Source organism: Ciona robusta, chromosome 12, assembly GCF_009617815.1.
Source record: "Ciona robusta chromosome 12, ASM961781v2".
Classification (NCBI taxonomy): Eukaryota; Metazoa; Chordata; class Ascidiacea; order Phlebobranchia; family Cionidae; genus Ciona; species Ciona robusta.
Genome location: NC_143246.1, coordinates 2,016,839 through 2,040,639, shown reverse-complemented (window position 1 = coordinate 2,040,639; position 23,801 = coordinate 2,016,839). Strand labels below are relative to the sequence as shown.

Genomic DNA, 23,801 nt, shown 5'->3' with positions numbered 1-23,801 from the left:
AGGTGTATGAATACACCACGTGTGTCTGGTATATAAGAAGACGCCCATGTTATAACTCGACAGTAAGCATGAGGTGTTTGAATACGCCATGTGTGTCTGGGGTATAAGAAGACACCCATGTTATAACTCGACAGTGAGCATCAGGTGTATAAATTTTTTATAATGTCCAAATAAAACAAACTACAAGACTATGTTTTAATTACACATAAAAGCACCTTGCACCAATAATTAAAACTATTTAACAATAATTAACACATAGGCATCAAAGGTGGTAAAAATGCATAGACATTTCAATTTAGATTTGGCCCACAATAGAAAATAAAATAAACAACTAAAAACATCTGTACATTTGGAAACTTTGGCAAAACGAGTCACTGTAGTAGGGTATATATATAAAATGAACTAATTAATATTACCCTGCTAAATTTATTTACAGTTATTATGTAACTAAATTAGTGAATTAATTAAATCAAAAAACAGCTCATTTTTTATATTATTTTGTATGTGCAGTAAAAATTCAAAACAGATTTACAGTAACAAAGTATGTTTAAAACACAGTTGGGAAGTTTAGTATTCACAAACAGTAAAAATTTAAATTAAAAAACAATTAAGGCACTTGGCAATTTGGAACTTTTGGATAAAAAACCTTGGAACATTTTTTCACACTGATATAACATCTTCATCTTGCTTTCCTACAAATAAATCGAGTTATAAGTTTGACTTGAAAGGAACCCATGTTTCGTCTGCTATACAGTATAACAGTTATTGTATACAACTTTGTGGGTAAATTATTTTTGAGAGGATATTTTCAACGTCTGACGTCATGGTAAAGTGATTGGCACATTTGCCTTAACCCAAAGGTAATGTGTTCAAGACTCGTCGCTGCTACCATTGTGGGCGTATGTGTCCTTGGACAGTGCACTTAACAGCAATTGCTTTAACCCAGTGGTCACTAATGGGTTGTCCAAATTATCACTAAAACGAAAAAAAAAAAAAAAAAAAATGATCACCCACAAAGTAACATACTTGGTAACAAACTAAAACGAGGTGTATAAAACAGAACACCAGTGTTATAACGACTGTCGTTTTCCCGCCACACGAGGATAAATAAGTTACATTCATATAGATCACCTATTTGATACTTGGCCGAATATTGGTCTTTAGGTTTTTTCTGTTTATTCTTGCAACAAACAATAATTGAAAGCAAAGCTGCAAAAACCGCTATGCCAGCGATGGTCCACAAAACAAGTTGTAAAATGTCTGGTCCTGTTTCAACAACTGTAATAAAATGATTGTTAGAATGGTCACTGTTGAGCTATAACATGGGTGTCTTCTTATACACCAGACACACATGGTGTATTCATAAACCTTATGCTCGCTGTCCAGTTATAACATGGGTGTCTTCTTATACACCAGACACACATGGTGTATTCATAAACCTCATGCTCACTGTCGAGTTATAACATGGGTGTCTTCTTATACACCAGACACACATGGTGTATTTATACACCTCATGCTCACCGTCGAGTTATAACATGGGTGTCTTTTTACACCAGACACACATGGTGTATTGATACACCTCATGCTCACTGTCAAATACCAACACAACGCACCAACAGTATGATCCACATGAAGTAGAACGATCCTCCCATCGTATGTTTGCACGGGTCGATAGTTTCCGCTGATGTAAAGGTCGTGAGTGTCTGAAAAAATTTTTTAAATTAAAGTTTATTAAAAAAAATAAAATAAAAACTAGGAGCAACAGAGTAGTGAAAAAAAAATTTTTTGAACACTTTTTTAATAAGAATTTTTTTTTTAAATATTGATGTATTTTTTTAATATAAAAATATTTTTAATTAAGCAAACACGTGGTGTATGAATCAGAACACTTGTGTTATAACCATTGTTAATGTTTACATAAAAACATACCAAAACATTTAGTAAAAATTAATCAAAACTAACATAACTATACCTATAAAACACTTAACAGCAATTGCTCCAACCCAGTGGTCACTAATGGGTTGTCCAAATTATCAGCCACACATAAAAAAACAAAAAACTATTTTCACTCTCAAATTAACATACTTGGTAACTCCTAAGCTGGCACGAAGTGTATGAAACAGAACACCCGTGTTATAACGACTGTCGTTTTTCCCTTCATGTAAGGACAAATAAGTTACATACGTTGTAACTCGTAAGCTGGTACGAGGTGTATGAAGCAGAACACCCGTGTTATAACGACTGTCATTTTTCTGGCTTCGTGAGGATAAAGTAAGTTACATTTAAATCTTTAATAGCCTAATACAAAGTTAGATAATATGAATAAATCTTACTGGTTTGTGATAATTGCTTTGTGTTGCTTAAAGGAGTTATTTCATTTTCCTCAACTTTAAATAAGTTTTGAAATTCAAGCAACTGAAATAAAATATTTCGTCATTTTTTGCAAAATTATTTTTTTTTTACTTTTTTAACACAGACTCTTTTAATAAGTTTAAACAAATCATTTTTTAATTTATTTTCTTAAAAATATCTGTAGAAACATAAATAAAACAACAAATGAAGAAGAATTACAAATTGTTATTTCAATATAAATATAAAAAATTATGAAAAAAGCTCACTAAAAATTACATACATGGTAACTCGTCAGGGGCGCATGAGGTGTATGAAACAGAACACCCGTGTTATACTGACTGTCATTGCCCACGATGCTAAAATAAATACACTTTTTAAAGGTAAAATGTTTATGGGAATAGCTACTCGCATAAAGTCGTCTTTGGTAGTTCGCTGGTGGTTTTTTTTGCATGGTCATTGATTTATGCGCGTATCAACATTGAGTTAGCTCACTTTAGCGCAATATTGTTAAACCTAGCTTATAAAATAAGTTTTTATACTTTATTGTGCTATTACCAACTTAAACTGTAAAAATGATACCCCAAAAAGATTGGAATTTTATGACGGTATGTATGTTAACTGTGTTTTTGTGAGTAAATATGCGAATACTTACGCATATATGACATAATTTATTTGGTCGGCGCCGTAGCATAGTGGTTAGCGCGCCTGCCTGTAACCCAGAGGTAATGGGTTCAAGGCTCGACGTTTCTACCATTGTGGGCGTAAGTGCTCTGGGCAAGACACTTAACGACAATTGCTCCAACCCAGTGGTCACTGATGGGTTGTCCAAATTATCAGCAATACATAAAAAAAAATAATAATCACCTACAAAGTAACATACATGGTAACTCGTAAGCTGGCACGAGGTGTTAAACCCGTGTGATAACGACTGTCGTTTTCCGGCCACGCGAGGATAAAGTAAGTTACATTCAGTCATTCATTTTGATACTTTATTGTGCTATTACCAACTAAAAACTGTAAAAATGATACCCCAAAAATACTAGACTTTTACGACGTTATGCGTGTTCACTTTGTTCTTGCGAGTAAAAATGCGAATATTTACGCGTATAATGGTTACCATGCAAAAATTGTAGTTAACTCACTCGTTCTTTAGACACAGGAATTGAATGATAAAACACGGTCCATTGAACAGCTTCTGTGCATGGTGGGGTAGTAAGAGATCCCATATATCGATAATATGTTTTATTTTGTGGCAATAAATCCAATAATATTGGCCCGGTATCCATACGAACACTGTTATCTAAAAATACAGAAAAACATGAATGACTCATTTGTCTGCTAGGTGTAGCGACAACGTTTTTTTTCAATTAAATGTAAATATGTTTTTAACTGTAAGCGAGTTTTAACAACTGTTGTTTTGTCGCTATATCCTGTCTTTTCGCTTAAAATATTTCTAATTCTTCGCTACCGTAATCGAAAAGAGAAATAAAGTTAATATATATTATACAAATATTGTGTTTTAAAGATAGTTTTGGTGCAACAGCCACGCTTTTTAACTGACATTCTTTCCCGCACTTTTTATCCATTGCGTGTTTTAACAACTGTTGTTTTGTCGTTAGATCCTGTCTTTTCGTTCAAAATCTTTTTATACCTTCACTACTGTAATTGAAAAGATAAATAAAAAAATTTAATAAAAATAACAACAAAAGTGAAATTCACCTTTATATTTAACTTTATGCAGCATGTCAGTGATCATTCCCAAAGTTGTGTCCGCCGTTTCCGTAATTCCATCTTCTGAGATTTCAAAGAAGACACCGAGTACTCCGAACTGATCTTCTAACATCCGATCTTCTTCATCTGTGTCCGGGTCATCCGGGGAGATGTTCGTGTGCACGATGTGCATCTGAGGATGGATGGTTAATTTATAATGTTTTTTTACTCAAAATTCATTCACTCAAAACTTATTCACTCAAAATTTAATCACCCAAAATCCAGTCATTTACTATTTTGAGTAAATGAATTTTGAGTTTGAGTAAATGAATTTTGAGTAAATGAATTTTGAGTGAATAAATTTTGAGTGAATGAATTTTGAGTGAATGTCAATTTCGATTGTTAATACCGCAAGGTGACTAGTTTTGCAACATTATATTGGCGTAATACACAACTTAAGTGTTTCCCTCAGCCAAGCAGCATGTTTATTACGAAATAGCAGGCTTTCACAAGTAGATTCATTGCATCATAATAGCGATTGTTTGACCTAGCAATTGATCATGACATAATAGCAATTCACATGTGGATTATTTGCGTCCTAATTGCAATTCACAGCCTTACTCAAACACAACAAATACCTCAATTGGAAAATGTTTCTGGTCCACCGTATGTTCCGAACCCCCGGTGACTTTTAATTTTGAATCCCCGTCACTCGTTGCTGCCCCCCAGTGGAAGTGGAGTTGTTCAACTTGAAACAAGCGATCGTTCTCGTTGAAAGTTAACTCAAGGTGCTCGTCAATCTCAAACATTACTGGAAAAGGGAACTGAATTTGTCCGCGCCACGGCAAAGTGGTTACAGCGCTGCCTTGAACCCAGAGGTAGTGAGTTCAAGGCTCGTCTCTGCTACCATTGGGGGTGTATGTGTCCTTGGGCAAGACACTTAACAGCAATTGTCCAACCCAGTGGTCACTAATGGGTTGTCCAAATTATCAGCCATACATAAAAAATATAATCACCCATGAAGTAACATACATGGTAACTCGTAAGCTGTCGCAAGGTGTATAAAAACACCCGTGTTATAATGACTGTCGTTTTCCTGCTACGCCAGAATAAATATGTTACATTACATTTATTATTTCATTCATTCATGAAAGACTTAAATGGGCTTTCCAGGTGTTAGGGTAATGGGTAAAATCCTATAGCCTAAATCTTAGGTCCTTGACAAGGACCTCACCCACAAAGAATAAAAAATCTCGCAGGCATGAGGTGTATGAAACAGAACACCCTTGTTATAACAACTGTTGTTTTTCGGCCCCACTTCACTAATTCGACTGTGGGCATGGGAGTGGCAACCATGATAAGTCACTCAAGTTCCCACCCACGAGGATATACACACATATATTTTTATCTAAACTTTTATTTTTTACAGATGTTGCAAAAAGCAATTTTACACATGGAGAGATACAAAAATAACGGTTTGTTTTACACAAGGATAAATACGTTACACTCAGTGAGACTTACCAGTATGTCCATTATTTTCAAGAAATCCAGAAGCAGGTTTATTGTAGGAAGAAGAGAATTCTAAACCATGAACTTCATCTGATTCACTGATGGTTGAAATGAGATTAATTGGTGATTGTTTGTTGCCATTACACGTGGAATACTCTGCAAGCCAACTTCTAGGACCTGTTAATGTCAAAAACTTGTTTACAATAAAAAAATGTAGAATAAAAACACATTTAAAAAATGTAAAAAGAGGGTCCAAAAAATTAAAAAAGATGTTGAAGTTAAAAAATGTTTTTCAGAGTTTAAAAACACTGTTTTAATAAACTAATTATTAATATTTAAACAAAAAAACACATTTGTATTAGGTTAACTGCAAAACAAAACTTTTGAATATAAATTAAAAAATGGTTTCCTAAATTTAAAAAAACTGTATATATATAAATTAATTATTAAACAAAAAATACATTGCTATTTATTCAACATTAGAATAAAACTTTAGAAAGAAAAAAAGAATAATTGTTTAACGTTTCTTTATTACAAAAAAATTGGGTTTTATTTTGTTTTTGTTTCAACCTATTTTTGTAGTATGACATTTTATAAAATATTGTTATAGGTTTAAACATTGGGTGTATATGCTAAATGCTGTGTTAAAAACACTTTGCAAAAACTTTAAATTAATTTGTAAAAAATTTAAGTTAATTTGTAAAAAAAATTAAATTAATTTGTAAAAAAAATTAAATTTATTTGTAAAAAATTTAAATTTATTTGTAAGAACTTTAAATTAATTTGTAAAAACTTTAAACTAATTTGTAAAAATTTTTAATTAATTTGTAAAAAATTTAAGTTAATTTGTAAAAATTTTAAATCAATTTGTAAAAATTTTGAAATAATCTGTAAAAAATAGAAGTTATTATTATTAATAATAATAATAATAAATTAAAATAGGAAAATTAAGCTTTTATGATAAAATAAAACAAACCGTTATTTTTGTATCTCCAACCATGTGTACAATTGCTTTCAGCAACATCTGTAAAAAATAAAAAGTTTAGATAAAAATATATGTGTGTATATCCTCGTGGGTGGGAACTAGAGTGATGTATCCATGGTTGCCACTCCCATGCCCACAGTCGAGTTGCTGAAGCTATTGCAGTGTGTGGATAGGCAGACATGACTTTTGGTTGATTTGGTCATTTATATCCTCGTGGGTGGGAACTTAAGTGACTTATCCATGGTTGCCACTCCCATGCTCACAGTCGAGTTGTTGAAGCTATTGTAGTGGGTTGCATTTACTAAAATGTTCATTATATAAGAAACAATATATTGAATGTAAATGAATAAATGTAACTTACTTTATCCATGCGGGGAAGAAAAACAACAGTTGTTAAACACGGGTGTTCATACACCTCGTGTCAGCTTACCAGTTACCACGTATGTTACTAATTATATATTTTTTTTTTTTCATTTTTTTTTTGACTGATAATTTGGACAACCCATTAGTGACCACTGGGTTGGAGCAATTGCCATTAAGTGTCTTGCCCAAGAACACACATGCTCATAATAGTAGCAGCAACGAGCCTTGAACCCATTACCTCTGGGTTACAGGTAGGCGAGCTAACCACCTTGTGAGGATGCTGGTTGTCACTCCCATGCCCACAGTCGAGTTACTGAAGCTATTATAATGTGCTTATAAAAACGTACTTTATATAAAAACAATTTATTAACAAAAAATGCTCCTACCAATATCATAATATGCAGAAACAATTCTTCCGTTTAATTGTTGTATGGGTCTGAAGTTATCACTAAGTTTTACATCATTTGATTCACGTGAATCAACTGTATCATGTGATGAAGCACTCGTATCATGTGAATTTTCTTCATTATCTAAAAAAGAGTTTTCATTTGGTGAATTGGTCCTTTTTTAAAGAAAAAAATGTTAGCACTTAAATGAATGTAACTTGGTTTATCCTCACTTGGCAGGCAATGAAAGTCGCTAAACGCGTGTGTTTTCTGTTTCACACACCTTGTGCCAAATTACAAGTTAACATGAATCTAACTTCGTGGGTGATTGTTATTTTTTTGTTTCTCTTTATATTGCACAATTTAATCAAAGCATTAGTGACCAATAGTTGGAGAAATTGCCATTTAGTGTCTTGCCCAATGGCACATACCCCCCCAAAGGTAGCAGCAACAAGCCTTGAACCCATTACCTCTGGGTTAGAGGCAGGGGCGCTAACCACTATGCCACAGTGCCAATGGCTCATTAGTGACCACTGGGTTGGAGCAATTACTGTTAAGTGTCACTTAGGGGGTTGGGAACGCTGGAAGCTACCCCCAGTGGGTAGGGTGAACGAAAGATTTATCATTTTTTGGAGTTTATTAAAAAACTCCTTAAAATCACTCTTGTGTATTATTGGACAAATGACATTGAAATTTTTTTCCAGGTAAATGTAAAAATGTTTTTAACATTAAACGTGTTTTAAGAACTGTCGTTTTGTCGCAATATTCTGTATCTTCTTTTCAAATATTTCTAAATCTTCGCTACCGTAGTCGAAGAGACAAATAAAGTTATTATTATAAATACCAGATTGAACTTACGATTTTCAGAATTTATTGAATCTGGATTTTTCGATGCGCTTAACTGTTGCAGAATCCGTAACTAAAAATAGAAATAACATTATATTAAAATACCATAAAATTACATTAACTTTTTTGAATACAGTAACAAAGAATAACACAGAGAAAAAAAGAGAATTAGCAGCAAAACACCCGTGCTTAACGACTGTTGTTTTCCGGTCATGCGAGGATAAAGTAAGTTACATTTATTTATTGACCAAAAATCAAAAATTTCATTAAAAACAGGCTAACAAGTCATTAAAAACCAACAGTCATTAAAAACAGGCCATTGGTAAAAGCTGCTTGAGTAAAGGTGTCGCATAAAAAAGTGGCTACTTAACTGACAACTGCCACATAAAGTTTAAGTTTATTTAAGAAATCAAAACACAAGGTTTATTTTCTTAAGATTTAACAATGTTTTGGTAAACCAGTTGTAGTATTGTTATACCAATTATTATTGAGAAAATGCACTACCACTATTTGTATAGCAGGTTTAACTGTAAGATGACTTTATAAATACAAAGCTGATAATGACTTGGCCCATACTATTTTTCGGCTCTGTAGCACAGTTGGTTAGCGAACCTGCCTCTAATCCAGGGGTATTGGGTTTAAAACTCGTCATTGCTACCATTGTGGGCGTATGTGTCCTTGGGCAAGACACTTAACTGTAATTGCTTCAACGCAGTGGTCACTAATGGGTTGTCCAAATTATCAGCCACAAAAAAATGAAAAAATAATCACCCACAAAGTAACAAACATGGTAACTCGAAAGCTGGCAGGAGGTGTATGGAACAGGACACCCATTATAAAACTATCGTTTTCTGACCATACAAGAATAAATTAAGTTACATTCATTCATTCACAAAAAAATCCAAATTTTTTTAGTAACTCGTAATTGGACACAAGGTGTATGAAACAGAAGAATAGTGTTTGAAATTGCCAGACTTATATTTAATAATTTAAAAAACCCCAATAATCACCCACAAATTTACTAATGAACATAATTGCTCTACCACGCAAGGGTAAATAAGTTAAATTTATTCATTTGAACTGTTGAATTTTTTATATTCCCTTTATAATATGACAAATAGCCTTGTATACGATAAAAACAAAAAAATGACAAATATCTGTTTGATTTAAAACAATCTTTTGTTGTGAATAAAAAAAAAATTGTTTATTCAAATTTTTGAGTTCTTTTCTTTTAAAGTCACTTTTTATGGTAATTTTTATAGTCACAATTTTATAGTCATTTTAGCAATTTTATAAAAAAAAAAAAATTTTAAAAAATTTTCATTCACAACAAAAATTGTTGTAAATCAAAAAGATATTTGTAAAAAAATAAACTTGTTGGACAAAGTTGTTGTTAACAAAAGCAACGTAAACTAACTTCCTTCTAGTTTTCGCAACTAAAACATTTATGTTATTGTTATTTCATGGGTTGCTAGTTTCAAAAGACAAGCTTAACTTGCGTTAAAAAACATTTAAATGTAACAGTAATATAGTACTGTAGGGTAAGTTGAAAACCTTTAGCAAGTAATATCTAAATATCTTGATCGTGTTTTAAACAGTTGACAACGGTATGGAAGTCATGAGGATACGGTTTTACAATTCTTTGGATTTACTTATTTACTAAATGTGACAAGAAATTAGAATGAAAAGGTGTCCCAACTTCCCCCACTCCCCACTATATATAACTTTACCTTTCAGTAAGGAACAAAATGCTTTGTGAAACACTGTAGTAGGTTATATGGGTATTTCTAGTAAACAATATTGTTGTTGGGCAATTTAAGGCAAATATTTTGCAAAATTGAATGATAAATCATGAATGTAACTTGCTTTATCTTCGCATGGTGGAAAAACAACAGTCATTATAACACAGGTTTTCTATCTCATACTGATTGTTTTTATGCATGGCTGGCAGTCTGGTAATGGCTGCAGCCATGCAGAATTGGTTGGTTAAAGGTAAGCACGCTAAACACTGTGCCACGGCACCAAAATTCATGTTTCGCATTAATTAGGAAACCATATTAAAATTAGCTTGACTTTTTTACAATCATGATTTTTATATTAAAATCAAACATTCGGTGTCCAGCGCCATGACAAAGTGGTTAGCGCACCTGCCTCTTACCCAGAGGTAATGGGTTCAAGGCTTGCCGCTGCTATTATTGTGGGCGTACAGGTAAGACTCTTACTGGCAATTGGTTCAACCCAGTGGTCACTATTGGGTTGTCCAAATTATCAACTATAAAAATAATCACCTAAAAATTAATCACCAACAAAGTGAAATACTTGGTAACTTGAAGCTAAAACGAGGTGTATGAAACTGAACACCTGTGTATATCAACTGTGGTTTTCCGTCCACGCAAAAATAAAGCAAGTTACATTCATTTTAAATAAAAACACATAATATCTCAGTCAACAAAACAAACTACAAGAGGTTTGTTAGGCGTAGGTTTTTACAACTAGTTAATAGTTATCAAGACCAAGGTACACTTAGTACAATAAACTATGCCAATGTCTAGATTATGGTGTAGTCACAGCATGATATATGGTCCCAGTGTTTCCAATTTTTTTTAATTTAAAATATATTTGTGCAACACTAATATTTTTTAATTGAAAATAAATGTGAAATTTTTAAGCTAGGGAATTTTTTATTGTGGAACACTGGTGTTTTCCATTTACTTGAACAAAGTTTACTTAACGTGATAAAACATGTTAATTTATGACACTCAAGTGTTTAATCTTGCCTTATCTAATTCTCATGTCTGTGTATAATGTACCATGTATGTAACTTGCCCGAAATATAAGCCACACGTAAAAATTAACCCCCCTCCTAAAATTTTCACCTACAAAGTAATATATATGGTAACTCGTAAGCTGGCACGAGATGTATAAAATAGAACATCCGTGTTCCAACGACTGTCTCTTTCCAGTCAGGCAAGGATAAAGAAAGTTACATATATATTCAATTTTTTTTGCGTGATTTTGTATTGATGATATCACTTGTATGACTGACAATTTAGAAACCCATTAAAGGACCAATGGGTTGGAGCAATTGGTGCTAAGTGTCAAACTGTCTCAAAGCCTCAGACTCAAAATATAAGTACAAAAACTGTAGCCCTGTGTGTTAGGGTAACAGGCCAACTCTGGTCTAAAATTTCAAGTCCCATGTTGTGCCCCACCATATAGAATAGAATGTGCATATACAATGTTGGAGTAACCAGCCTAAATCCCAGGTCCCATGACCTGCCTAACTGTAGGATCTCACTGATATAGCATAGAATGTGCATAAACAATGTTGGGTAACAGGCCAACTGTGGTCCAAATCTCAGGTCCCATGGCATGCCTCACTGTAGGATCTCACTCATATAAAATAGAATGTGCATACACAATGTTGGAGTACGGGCCAACTCTGGCTCAAATCTACGGTCCCATGGCATGCCTCACTGTAGGATCTCACTCATATAAAATAGAATGTGCATACACAATGTTGGAGTACGGGCCAAATCTGGTTCAAATCTCAGGCCCAATGGAGTATTGCGCTCTAAGGACCTCACCCGTGTATACAGTGGCGCAGCAAGGGGGGTTTTCGGGGGTCGTGACCCCCCCCCCCCCTTAAACCAAACAAAAATTTTTTTTTTTTAATTTAAAAAACAATTTTTTTGAAGAATTTTCTGATTAAACCCCCCCCTTATTTTTTTCTGGGTGCGCCACTGCGTGTATAATAGAACTGCAGTGTAACTAGAGACCGGGGTTAAAACTATGGTGCATATCTTGGCCCCTTACATGCCTTACCCAAGAACTAATAAAACTAATTTTGATTTATCTGTTTTGACATAATAATTAAGATAAAATTGATAAATGGGAACGGAGATATAGAGAATAGTTGGCCCATTACCCCAACACCCAGGGTGCTACAACTCATTTGTAATGATTAGGTTGTAGCAATGTCAGTTAAATGTCTTGCCCAATTGCGCATCTGCTTATCAGTATCAGTACCCAGAACCAAACCTGGTACTTAATTACTTAGCCATGCTCCTAAAATACAGTTAGTAAAAAAATAAAAATCAAATGTCATTTTTTTACAGTAAAAAATTAAAAATCAAATGTAAAAAAATGGCAAATGTGCCAAATAAAGAAAAAAATACGTGAATAAAAAATATAAAGTTTAAATCAAAAGTGGTAAAACAATTATAAAAAACAACCATGTAAAAAAATGGTAAAAAAAATAAAATAAAAAATTGAAAAATAACTAAATAAGTAATAAATTAAAATAAAAAAAAAATTGAAAAAAATTTTAAAAAATCTGAATAAAGTAATTATAAAATGAAAAACATGGAAAAAAATAACTGAATAAAACAGTAATAAATGTTCTGTTACTTCTGCTACCAGGCATAATACGAACAGTATATCAGTGGCTCATCTGGTATAAAAACGTATAGTGTATTTCCAACGTTTCGTCTGCCATATGGTGAGACTTCATCAAGGAAAATGAAGTCTCGCCGTATAGCAGACGAAACGTTGGCGAGACTTCCCTGATGAAGTCTCGCCATATGGCAGACGAAACGTTGGAAATACACTATACGTTTTTATACCAGATAAGCCACTGATATATTGTTCGTAATAAAATGAAAAATAAAAATGGCAAAATAAAGAAAAAATCTAAATAAAAAAAATTTAAAACATTTTTTTTAAATATAAAAAAATAGCAAAAAATGTTATAAAAAAATAAAATAAAAATACCTGTTGATGGGAAATATATATGGGTTCTTTGTATACTGTCCACTGTACAGTTTCATAACATGGTGGGGTAGTAAGTGAGCCATGATAGCGATAATAACTCGCAGATGATGGAAGCAGGTTGATTAATTCTGGTCCATCTTCTAATATGTGTGTGTCGCCTGTATTGAATGAATATAACATACTTTATCCTCAAGTTATAACTTTCTTTATCCTCACAAAACGACAGTCATTATAACACGGGTGTTCATCACCTCGTGCCAGCTTACAAGTTACCATGTATGTTACTTCATGGGTGATTGAATGAATGTAACTTGATAAAAGTATAATAATAAATTTATTTGTCTCTTCCATTACGGTAGCGAAGATTTAAAAATATTTTAAACGAAAAGATATAGCGACAAAACAACAGTTGGTAAAACACGTTCACGGTTAAAGCATATTTACATTTAATTGAAAGAAAATAGGTAACCTCTTACTTTATTCTTGCGTTTCAACAGTCGTTATAACACGAGTGTTCTGTTTCATACACCTCATGCCAGCTTACGAGTTACCAAGTATGTTACTTTGTGGGTGATAATTTAGACAACCCATTAGTGACCACTGGGTTAAAGCAATTGCCGTTGAATGTCTTGCCCAAAGACACATACGCTCAAAATTTTAGCATCGTTCTGTTATAATTCATTGAGCCAGTATGTTACTTTGTGGGTGACTCTTTTTTGAAGAACTTTTATGTGTGCCTGATAATTGGTAACAGTATCTAGCGTCGAAACTGTAATCTCTGCTATAGAGACACAGTATTGAAACCCAGGCTTAAGTCCTGGTTAATTACTGCTGATGTGGCATTTTCTCTAACTGCATCTTTAGGGTTGACTGAGCAAATTTGCTGGGATAATGTGAAAATTACCCACAAACTTGCGTACTTGGCAGTTCAAAGCGGGCATGGGGTGTATGAGTTCACCACATATGGTGCGCAAATAAGGGATAAAAGACATTCTTGCGAAGTTTCTTGTTGAACATAATAAAGGTAGCTTACTTTATCCCTGCATGACCGGAAACAACAGTCGTTATAACACGGGCGTTAATACACCTCGTGCCAGCTTTTGAGTTACCAAGTATGTTACTTTGTGGGTAATTATTTTGGAATTTTGTATGTGTGGTTGATAATTTGGACAACCCATTAGTGACCACTGGGTTGAAGCAATTGTTGTTAATACCTTGAAAGCATTTTCAAAGCACTTGCAAAATCTTTACAGAAGTTTGGCAACGCAAGGCTCTTTATTGCGATAACCCCTGAACAACCTTAACCCCTAAACACCTTAGGTTTTAAAATATCAGTCAAATTACCGGCGTATGCAACTGAGCGTAAATTGTCAAGTACTTGTTTGTGGTGATTTTGTAAGTGTACAAGGTATGGTACTGTGGGGTAAAGAATGCCTTTAAACCAGTGGTAATATATGAAACAAATTACAACAAAAATATTCCTTGTATTAAATAAATCTAAATTATCATTTCTTAGTGTAAGGCAATTGTTATGAAAACTCTATAATTTCCGTAACGAAACAATCCATTTGTAACAATCAATAATAAACCAAAACAATTTATCTGTTCATACATAAAGCTAAGGTGCTCAAAAGAATTATTTTTAAAATATCACGTTTTTGACATGAGAAATTATGTAATAAAGTGAAATGAATGTAACTTATTTATCCTCGCATAGCATGGAAACGACAGTCGTTATAACCAGGTGTTCCATGGCTCGCAGATAACTTTAAGTTGGTGTTTCTAGCACGATTGTTGAGAATAAAATTTTCTGTAATTTTTCCTAAAGTTACAATTCATTTGTAAAAATCAACCAAAACAATTTATTCTTACAAGTTACAATCGTGCTAAGAAACATCAGGCTTTTTTTCAGTTCTTAAACTTGTTTAGCAACAAATTTCTGAGAATCCAGTTGTTTTTGATAGATTTGCTTATTAAGCGAAAGTTTATATGGTTTTTGTTTATGGTTTTTGTTTATGGGTCTTAGTGTTACAGAAATACAATTGATAATGTAGGAATTTCATGGCTAGTTTAACATGGGTTTTAACGAATAGCTTATGTTAATTATATATATAGTAGGGTGGGGGAAGATGGGACACCTTTAGCACATAATATCTAAGTATCCTGATTGTGTTCAAAACAACCAACGGTGGTCTATGTGTGAGGATATAGTTTTATAAATCTTTGAATGTTCTTCGTTTACTACTAAATGGGACGAGAAATTAGAGCTAAAAAGTGTCCCATCTTACCCTACCCTACTGTATAATGTGTTATTTTATAGTAAAAAACTACATTATTTTAGTAAAAACTACAAAACGAATGTAAATACACATTTCAAAATATTTTAAATTTGAAATATTATTTACCACAGTAGTGGAAAGCACAAGAAAAAAATAGGTAAGTATTTTACAAAAAAACTGCAAAGCATAAATGATTCTCAAAATGTGTAACAGAGTAATAACATGTTTAAATTTTGCCTTTGGCATTATTGTGTGGTATTAATGCTACTTTGTTATGTTTTGAAGACATAATATTCACCACAATGACACGGTCTATTCTCTTAAATTCTCCTAAAGCCAGCGTCATAGCTCAGTGAATTATAACAGAATGATGCTAAGATTTTGAGCGTATGTGTCTTTGGGCAAGACATTTAACGGCAATTGCTTTAACCCAGTGGTCACTAATGTGTTGTCTAAATAATCACATACAAAGTAACATACTTGGTAACTCGTAAGCTGGCACAAGGTGTATGAAACAGAACACTTGTGTTAACGACTGTCGTTTCCCAGCCACGCGGAATAAAGCAAGTTACATTCATTCATGTGGTAACCCCTAAGCGGGCTCAAGGAAACAAAACACTTAAAAGCGGGTACAAGGTGTATGTAACAGCAGAACACCCATGTTATAACAACTGTTATTGCCCTGCCACACGTGGATAAAAAGGTTACATCCCTTCATTCAAAAAAAAGACAAAGGAAATTTGATATTTCTTTGGTCACAAAGGAATAAGTTTAGTTCCGCATTTTATTGATTTGGCCAGACCATGTATTGTATGTAGGCACTGTATATGTTTTTTATTGACTTTCGTTTTAATATTTCTAATTCCCTTTATTTTGTGTTAGGCCTATTAACAGGGTGGGGTAAGATGATACATGTTTTCATTCTCTTTTGTTCCATTTGGTAGTAAACAAAGAATATTTAACTCCTGGGTTGGAGCAATTGCCATTAAGTATCTTGCCAAAGGACACATACGCCCACAAAGGTAGCAGCGACGAGCCTTGAACCTATTACCTCCAGGTTCAAGACGGGCGCTCCAACCACTTTGCCGCTGCGTAATATGTTTAATTAAATGTTGTTTACTTCATTTACATTGTATTGTCCGTAGGGTGTAATGGTCACGCCTTTCATCCAAAACATTATTTCTTTCTTTTTTATCAATAAGCATTTTTAACAACTGTTGTTTTACCGTTACTGCTCGTCTTTTCGCTTTTGTCAACTCTCTTGTTCTTCGTTATTGTGACCGAAGAGACGAAATAAATTTCATTCATTCATTTTTTAGGGAAACAGAGGCATAAACCGACTATTTATTTAGTGTTTAGAGTGTATACTGAAGTACCATTATGTAAAACACTTATTGATAAGTGCTACAATCCAGTGGTCAATGATGGATGTTAAATTACCACTTACCATAAAAAATCACCCACAAAGTTATATATGTGGTAACTCCTAAGCGGGCACCAGGTGTATTAACAAAACAATGTTGTATGAATACTATGAAACATAAAAAAGAAATCACCCAAAAAATTAAACAGGTGGTAAGTTAAAACTCATAAGTGGGCAAAGTTAAAACTCATTAGTGGGCAAAGTTAAAACTCATTAGTGGGCATAATGTATGAAACATAACAAGCATGTTTTAACAACAGTTATAATCCATTCATGGGAGGATTAAACAGTATTGAGCTTTGAGATGAACTAAACAACCAAAACATTCTTTTAAAATTTCCTAAAACTAGCATGGATCATACACTGAATTTAAACTCAAGGTTTTGTGTCCTTGGGCAAGACACTTAACAGCAATTGCTCTAACCCAGTGGCCACTAATCGGTTGTCTAAATTATCAGCTATACATAAAAATTATAACAAAAATTTCCTCCAAAAATCCCCCCAAAAAGTAATGTACATGGTAACTTGTAAGCTGGCACGAGGTGTATGAACACTCGTGTTATAATGACTGTCTTTTTCCGGCTACGCGGGGAAAAATAAGTTACATTAATTTATGTTCAAGCGTTAAATATAAACTAAACACCCAAAACATCAAACCTGCGTATTCACAAAGTTGAGCTACATCCAGAAGTTTTTGAATATCGTTGTTATGTTGGTCTGTTGCTCTTATAAGGACACCTATCACTGCAAGACCGTCGGGTTGGGATTTAATTTCATCTAAAGAACCATACGGTTGCTTTATGTGGACAATATGCATCTGCGGGGAAAATAAAATTTCATTATTTATTTTTAGTTAAAAAATCATAATAATAATAATAAAAGGACGTACGTCCTTGGGTTGTCACTAATGGGTTGTCTAAATCATCAGCCATACATGAAAAAATTCCCACAAAAAATAATCACCTACAAAGTAACATTATGGCAACTCGTAAGCTGGCAGGAGGTGTATGAAACTTAACACCCAAATTTAACGACTGTCGTTTTCTGAACACGCGAGGATAGGGTAAAAAGTTACATTACATACGTACAATATAATAATAATAATAACTTTTATTTGTCACTTTAATTATGGTAACGAAGTTTTGGAAATATTTTTAAAAAAAAGACAGAATATAGCGACAAAACAACAGTTGTTAAAACAAGCTTGCAGTTAAAACATATTTACATTCAGATGGAAGAAAATTATTTATATTAAAAATAAAATATGTTTATAAAAATAATATATATATGTAAAATTGCATAGTTTTTATCCTAATCAAAAAAAAAAACGCCCAAACGCCCAAATTAAAATGCCCAAATTAATTGAAATCAAAGGTTTCCAAATATACCAACAGCCATGTTATGATCATTCATTGAAAAATGTTTTTATCTTTTGTGTGCGCAAACAATTAACCTCGTGTGTACAAACCGTTATCTAGTTTGTGAACACATATTTGCACAATAGTATCTCACACTGTGTGTTTGACTTAGTCTAAAATACGATAACATCGTTGGTGTATGTGTATTGGGACCAGACTTGGCCAATTTCAGCTTAAGATTTTTTTTTCAAAGTTTAATTATATACATGTATTGCATTAAAATTAATAAAAAGTTAAACCTAAATTTGTCGTAAATTTTATGGAATTTATATTTTGGCAGGTTTTTTCAAGATTTTCTGAAAATACCAGATAAAGTCACTACTACAGTGCATTTTTCATCAAATTGAAATATATGCAACAAATAAATGTGACTTTTTTATACTTGTAAAGGGATATTACAGACATTACAACACGGTGTTTTGTTTCATACACCTTTTACTGCTAATGAGTTACTAGGTAAGCAATTTTGTGGATAATTAAGCTGTTTTTCTATAAATATAACTAAAATTTTGAAAAACTATTAGTGACTACTGAGTTGTAGGGATGTGCCGAGCCGAGCCCGAACTCAAAAGTTCGTGCCCGAGCGTCTCCTTTTTTGACGCTCGGCGCTCGGCTGAAAACTGGGCCGAGCGCCGAGCCTTTTGCTATAATGTTGCACGCGAGAGCGAAAAATATTAAAAATGAAAAAAGTGAAGCTACTAAAAGATAACGAGACTAGTCAACGTAGCTTTCTCTTTAATTATTTTTCGTTCGTTGTGAATTTGCTCTCTCGCAAGTAACGAATCGCAACGTCAGCGAATTTGCCCGTATCGAATTACAGCAGGTGTCGAATTACACGAGCGCCCAATGTTTTCGTATCAGATTTTAAATAAAAAGCCAAAAACTCTTAAACTTTTTTATAATGAAATAATATAAATTGCTGCAACCACGGTTTTGCAACCACAGAGTTTTGCAACCCCTAAGCCACCTTTACCGCAGACACGCACGCAGCCAGAAAGTGCTAAGACGCACACACACGCGTTGCATTCAATATAACATTCCTTCGCTTGGAATTGGAACAATTTTTCATTCAATTGTTACGTCACGTGTCCTATCGCAACGTAACTATTTATTATGAAGTTTTATAATATAACAATCGGGAGGAATGTGCCCACTGCCCAAATTGGGCAGCCAAACCAACCACGAGATTAAACCATCGTGTATCAGCGTCACATTTTTACACTCTGCGCCGGCGTATGAAATAAAGGAAGACGCATGCGGTAGCATACATTCCACACGTAACAAACGAAGCAATCGTTGTGAATTTATTCTCGTGAAAAATGACGTAATGAAACTCTGGTTCTCGTGCGGCGGCATCAAACGATGTTTTTTGGCCTCTGTCCAAGCTCGACCGGGACGATACTTTGTAATATCATATTACAATTTATGTTGGTTCCAATTTACTGATAGCGTCGCTCCTCGCTCTTATATTTCCACCAATTAAAATTCACATAATCGCGATTTACCTGCATTAAACTAATCATCAGAAACAAAAATTATACACAAACTACAGATCGTATGGAAGCGAATAAAACACGATTGTTTTCCAACAATCTCGTTTGTGATGTAACGATCGTAAAGGTTTATTCTGACTTACTTTATCCAAGATGAACATGCGTAGAAACTTGCTAGTTGTGCCACTGGCTGTAACAGTTATAAATATTTTTTTAATTAAATATTTTTTGTATGAATTTTACATTTTGCAACAGTAGGAATTATGAAAAGCGAGACGCGTCTTTAACCGCAAACCACGTGTTCTGTATTATTTTGATTAGCGGCGCTTTTCGGCTGAATAGGAACGCATTCTCGTACGCCTTTCTCCTTGATGACGTCATAGGTGCTCGGGCTCGGGCTCGTGCCGAGCTTTTCGTTGAAGCTCGGCGCTCGGCGAACCCGAGCTTTTTCAACTTCAGCACATCCCTACTGAGTTGGAACAATTACCGTTAAGTGTCTTGCTTGTAATCACACAGGATTAGGTACAAAAGGATAGGAAAACAACAAAGAGTTTAAATCTTTTTGATTCAAAATTTAAATCTTTTTGATTCAAATTTAAAGGTAATCTTACAAACAATTTAAACCATCAATAAAGTATTAAGTTACATTATATTACTTAAGGGACACTTAAGTAGCCACTTGGCCAATGGAATTAAAATTAATAAGGATTTTGAAATCATATAATTAAATTTACGCTAAAACCTAGATTAGAGTATAATACAACAACGTTTAGCCTCTATAAGGGCAGTGTTAACGTTTCAGCCACAAAATAAATTAGAAATGTAGGAAATTTATGCAAAATTTGAAACCAAAAACATTAGACGTCCCTATTCATAAATTGAAATCAAAATTATAAAGGTTTTTTCTTTATTTGTTACTAAAAACATGTGTTTATATAATAGAATTTTGTATTTTCTGTTGTTCACTAGAAAAGTAACCTCTTTTACACTGATGATGGACCAAGTTACTGTCTGGATACTAAACTAATGATCAGCAAATGTTTCGGACAGTAACTTGGTGGATAGTAACCTCTTTTACACTGATGATGGACCAAGTTACTGTCTGGATACTAAACTAATGATCAGCAGATGTTTTGAACAGTAATTTAGTAGATAGTAACTTAATTTTTTTTATTATATATATATATATAATTAAAATATTTTATTTAAAAAAAGATGTTCTCAGTTCTAACCTCGGCGTCGTAAAATTCTCCATCAACTGAGTGCTCAGAGCCACCTAGTGTCGAAACATTCTTCGATGTCCAGTGAAAATGAAGTTGAAGAGCGAGATAAATCTCGCTGTTAATGGAGCTCAAAAGTTGAAAACTTTTTCCGGAAGGAAAATTTAACTGAGCTAAAAACAAAACAGAAGAATTTACTTTTTAAAACATTTTTATATTTTTTAAAAGTTTTTTTTTTATGGAAACTTTATGCAGAAAAGTTTTCAATCCAAAAATAAAAAAATATATATTTAATACATAGATATCTTAACTAAAAAAAAACATCAAAAAATATTTATTTATATCATCCAGAAATTACTACTGGGTTGAACAAAATCTTGTTAAAAGTTTTCAAACCAAAAATTAATAAATATACATAGATATCTTAACTGAAAAAAAAATCAAAAAATATTTGTTTATATTATATAAAAATTACTACTGGGTTGAACAAATTTTTGTTAAACATTTTTCCAACCAAAAACAACCCAAAAAATTATTAAAACACAAATGCGTTAAATATACACAATTTAAATTACCTGAATGGCCATTATTTATGAGCATTCCTCCTGTTAAGTTTTGATTATATCCAGTAAACTGGAGCTGGGACAGTTGTTTGTCGGGTAAAACAGATTTAGTTTCTATATTAATTGGGGATTGTTTATTTTCCCCGCATTTTGGAGAATTTTCCTCCCAAAACTGTGGACCTGTTAAGTAAAAAAGATGTTTTAATGAATTAAAATAGTAGGGTGGAGGAGAATGGGACACCTTTTTAGCACATAATATCGAAATACTCTGATCATGTTTTAAACAATTAACAACGGTCTATGGGAGCCGTGAGGATACGTTTTTATAATTTTTAAATGTTTTAGTTTGCTACCAAGAAAATGGAACAAAAGGGTATCCCATCTTTCCCCACCCTACTATATAGCTTGTTTATTTTTGCATGGTGGGGAAAGGACAGTCGTTATAAATTAATACGGTGTTCAGTTTTATACAACTTGTGCCTGCTAATGAGTTGCCATGTATGTAACTTTATGGGTAGTTAAATGAATCTATAAAACTAACTTATTTACCCTAGCGTAGTGGGGAAACGACAGTCGTTAATCGTTATAACACTGGTGTTCTGTTTCATACACTTTAAGTAACTCGAAAGTAACTCGAAAAATTGTTAGGAATATATAATACAATTCCATTAAATAACATAAACTACATTATTCAAAGTTAAGTTTTATATAATACTACACTAGCATGTAATATTTGTAATAAAACTATCACGTAACAATATTTTTTCATCATTTAAAATTTTAAAAGATGGGTTTTGTTAAATGAATATATATATTTCTTAATTTCAAAAAAAAAAATTTACCTGAATTTCCAGTGTATTTCCAATTGCTTGCAAAACATCCTAAAACAAAAAAATAAATAAAAACAATGATTATGTTATAAATATATTTTAAAATACAAACCATTTAGTATTAAAATACCGGCCACCATTACAGAAAAGTGAAATTTTGAAACCATTTTCAATGAATTAAGACCGCCCTAAAATTAAATTAGGGTCGAAAACCTGCAAAAAATTGACAGTCTATTGGTATTTTAGATATAATTGTAAATTGCTATTGTAAAAGTTGTTTATTTTTATATAATTAAATATGTTTATAATTTCAATATTATTATATATATATATTATTTTATTTAATATTTATTATTTTATTCAAGATAAAAAATTCAAACAAAAAGTTAAAAAAAATTAAAATATATATTAAAAAAATATATATTAAATATATATATTTTAATTTTTTTGTTTGACTTTTTTATCTCGAATCAAATAATAAATATTAAATATCAAGAATAATAAAACAAAAAAAGGAAAGAGCGACAAAACAACAGTCGTTAAATCACCGTTGGTTAAATGTACACAAAATTTATTGATAAAAACATTATTGGCTACATACCAATAAATATTTTTAATTTATTTCTTTAAATACAATAACAAAAGTCATTTTTAAATAACATAGCAAAGAAATGGAAAATAACGGCAAAATGACACCATTTAAAAAAGTGATATTGACAAAAAAACTAATATTAAGTTGTTACAATTAAAATAAAGTACACTTATTCATTAAACTAAAAAAGAATGAAATACTATTTAAAAAATTGTTTTTTTTTTAATTTAATTTTAATTTTAAAATTCCTACACTTTACAATCTTCAATTTCGACTTAAACTGGCCAGAAGAACATAAAGGACAACTGATCTAAAAACCAGGTACACCTGTTTAAATAGTATCTGGAGAAAAGAAAGTTAATGTTTGAGTAAGGTTTAATAGACAGACGGATTAAGACCAAGGTCCAGTTTACATCAAAGTGATTTAATGTCTCCTTGCCAGGTTAAATAAGCAATATGCTTGGATACATTGTATACTAGTATGTGGTTAGAGGGAGTAGCAGCTAAGCAACCTAAAATTGGAATGTTATTTACATTAACGTGGCATCGTTCCAATTTAAAAATTACTGGAAAATAGAAAGTCAACAACAATACATAATTAAGCTTGATTGGCGCCATGCCAAAGTGATTGGCTCGCCTCCTCTGGCTCTAACACATAGGTAATGGGTTCAAGGCTCGCTGCCACCACCTTTTGTGGGTATGTGTCCTTGAATAAGATACTTAACGGCAGTTGCTCTAAACTAGTGGCCACTAATGGGTTGAACGAATTATCAGCCAACATACATGATAACTGGTAAGCTGACAGGAGGTGTTTAAAACAAAACACCCGTATTGACGTTGTCCGGCCACGCGAGGATAAATCAAGTTACATTCATTCATTCATTCCTTAAGTCGCGCTTATGTCTAAGTCAGACTATGATACGACGTATATAAAGGCAGTATTTTAACGTTTGAGCTACACAATAAATAAAAAATGTTTAAATTTTTGCAAATCTTAAAACAGAAACATTGAACGTCCCTATTCATAAAATGAACTTGCGCTAAATCTTGCACGAAATT

The 23,801-nt window shown here is 32.8% G+C and overlaps 1 protein-coding gene and 1 long non-coding RNA gene across 2 annotated transcripts; both read right to left on the bottom strand.

Moving 5' to 3' along the window:
- Nucleotides 1–181: 181 nt before the first annotated feature.
- On the bottom strand, nt 182–23,553 carry LOC149726386 (uncharacterized). Its single transcript, XM_089890726.1, has 18 exons — nt 22,997–23,553; nt 22,263–22,363; nt 22,163–22,201; nt 21,333–21,500; nt 20,770–20,930; nt 17,284–17,443; nt 12,925–13,082; nt 8,164–8,224; nt 7,306–7,449; nt 6,548–6,595; nt 5,584–5,748; nt 4,701–4,873; nt 4,072–4,255; nt 3,495–3,652; nt 2,334–2,415; nt 1,614–1,703; nt 1,132–1,278; nt 182–692 (listed from the first exon to the last, which is right to left on the bottom strand). The coding sequence occupies exons 2-18, from the start codon at nt 22,315–22,317 to the stop codon at nt 661–663; spliced, it is 2,025 nt and encodes a 674-aa protein (XP_089746852.1). The 5' UTR covers nt 22,318–22,363; nt 22,997–23,553; the 3' UTR covers nt 182–660.
- Nucleotides 19,332–20,007, bottom strand: LOC149726387 (uncharacterized). The gene is made up of 2 exons (XR_016386286.1): nt 19,681–20,007; nt 19,332–19,549 (listed from the first exon to the last, which is right to left on the bottom strand). It is a non-coding gene; the product is annotated as an uncharacterized LOC149726387 (long non-coding RNA).
- Nucleotides 23,554–23,801: the final 248 nt, after the last annotated feature.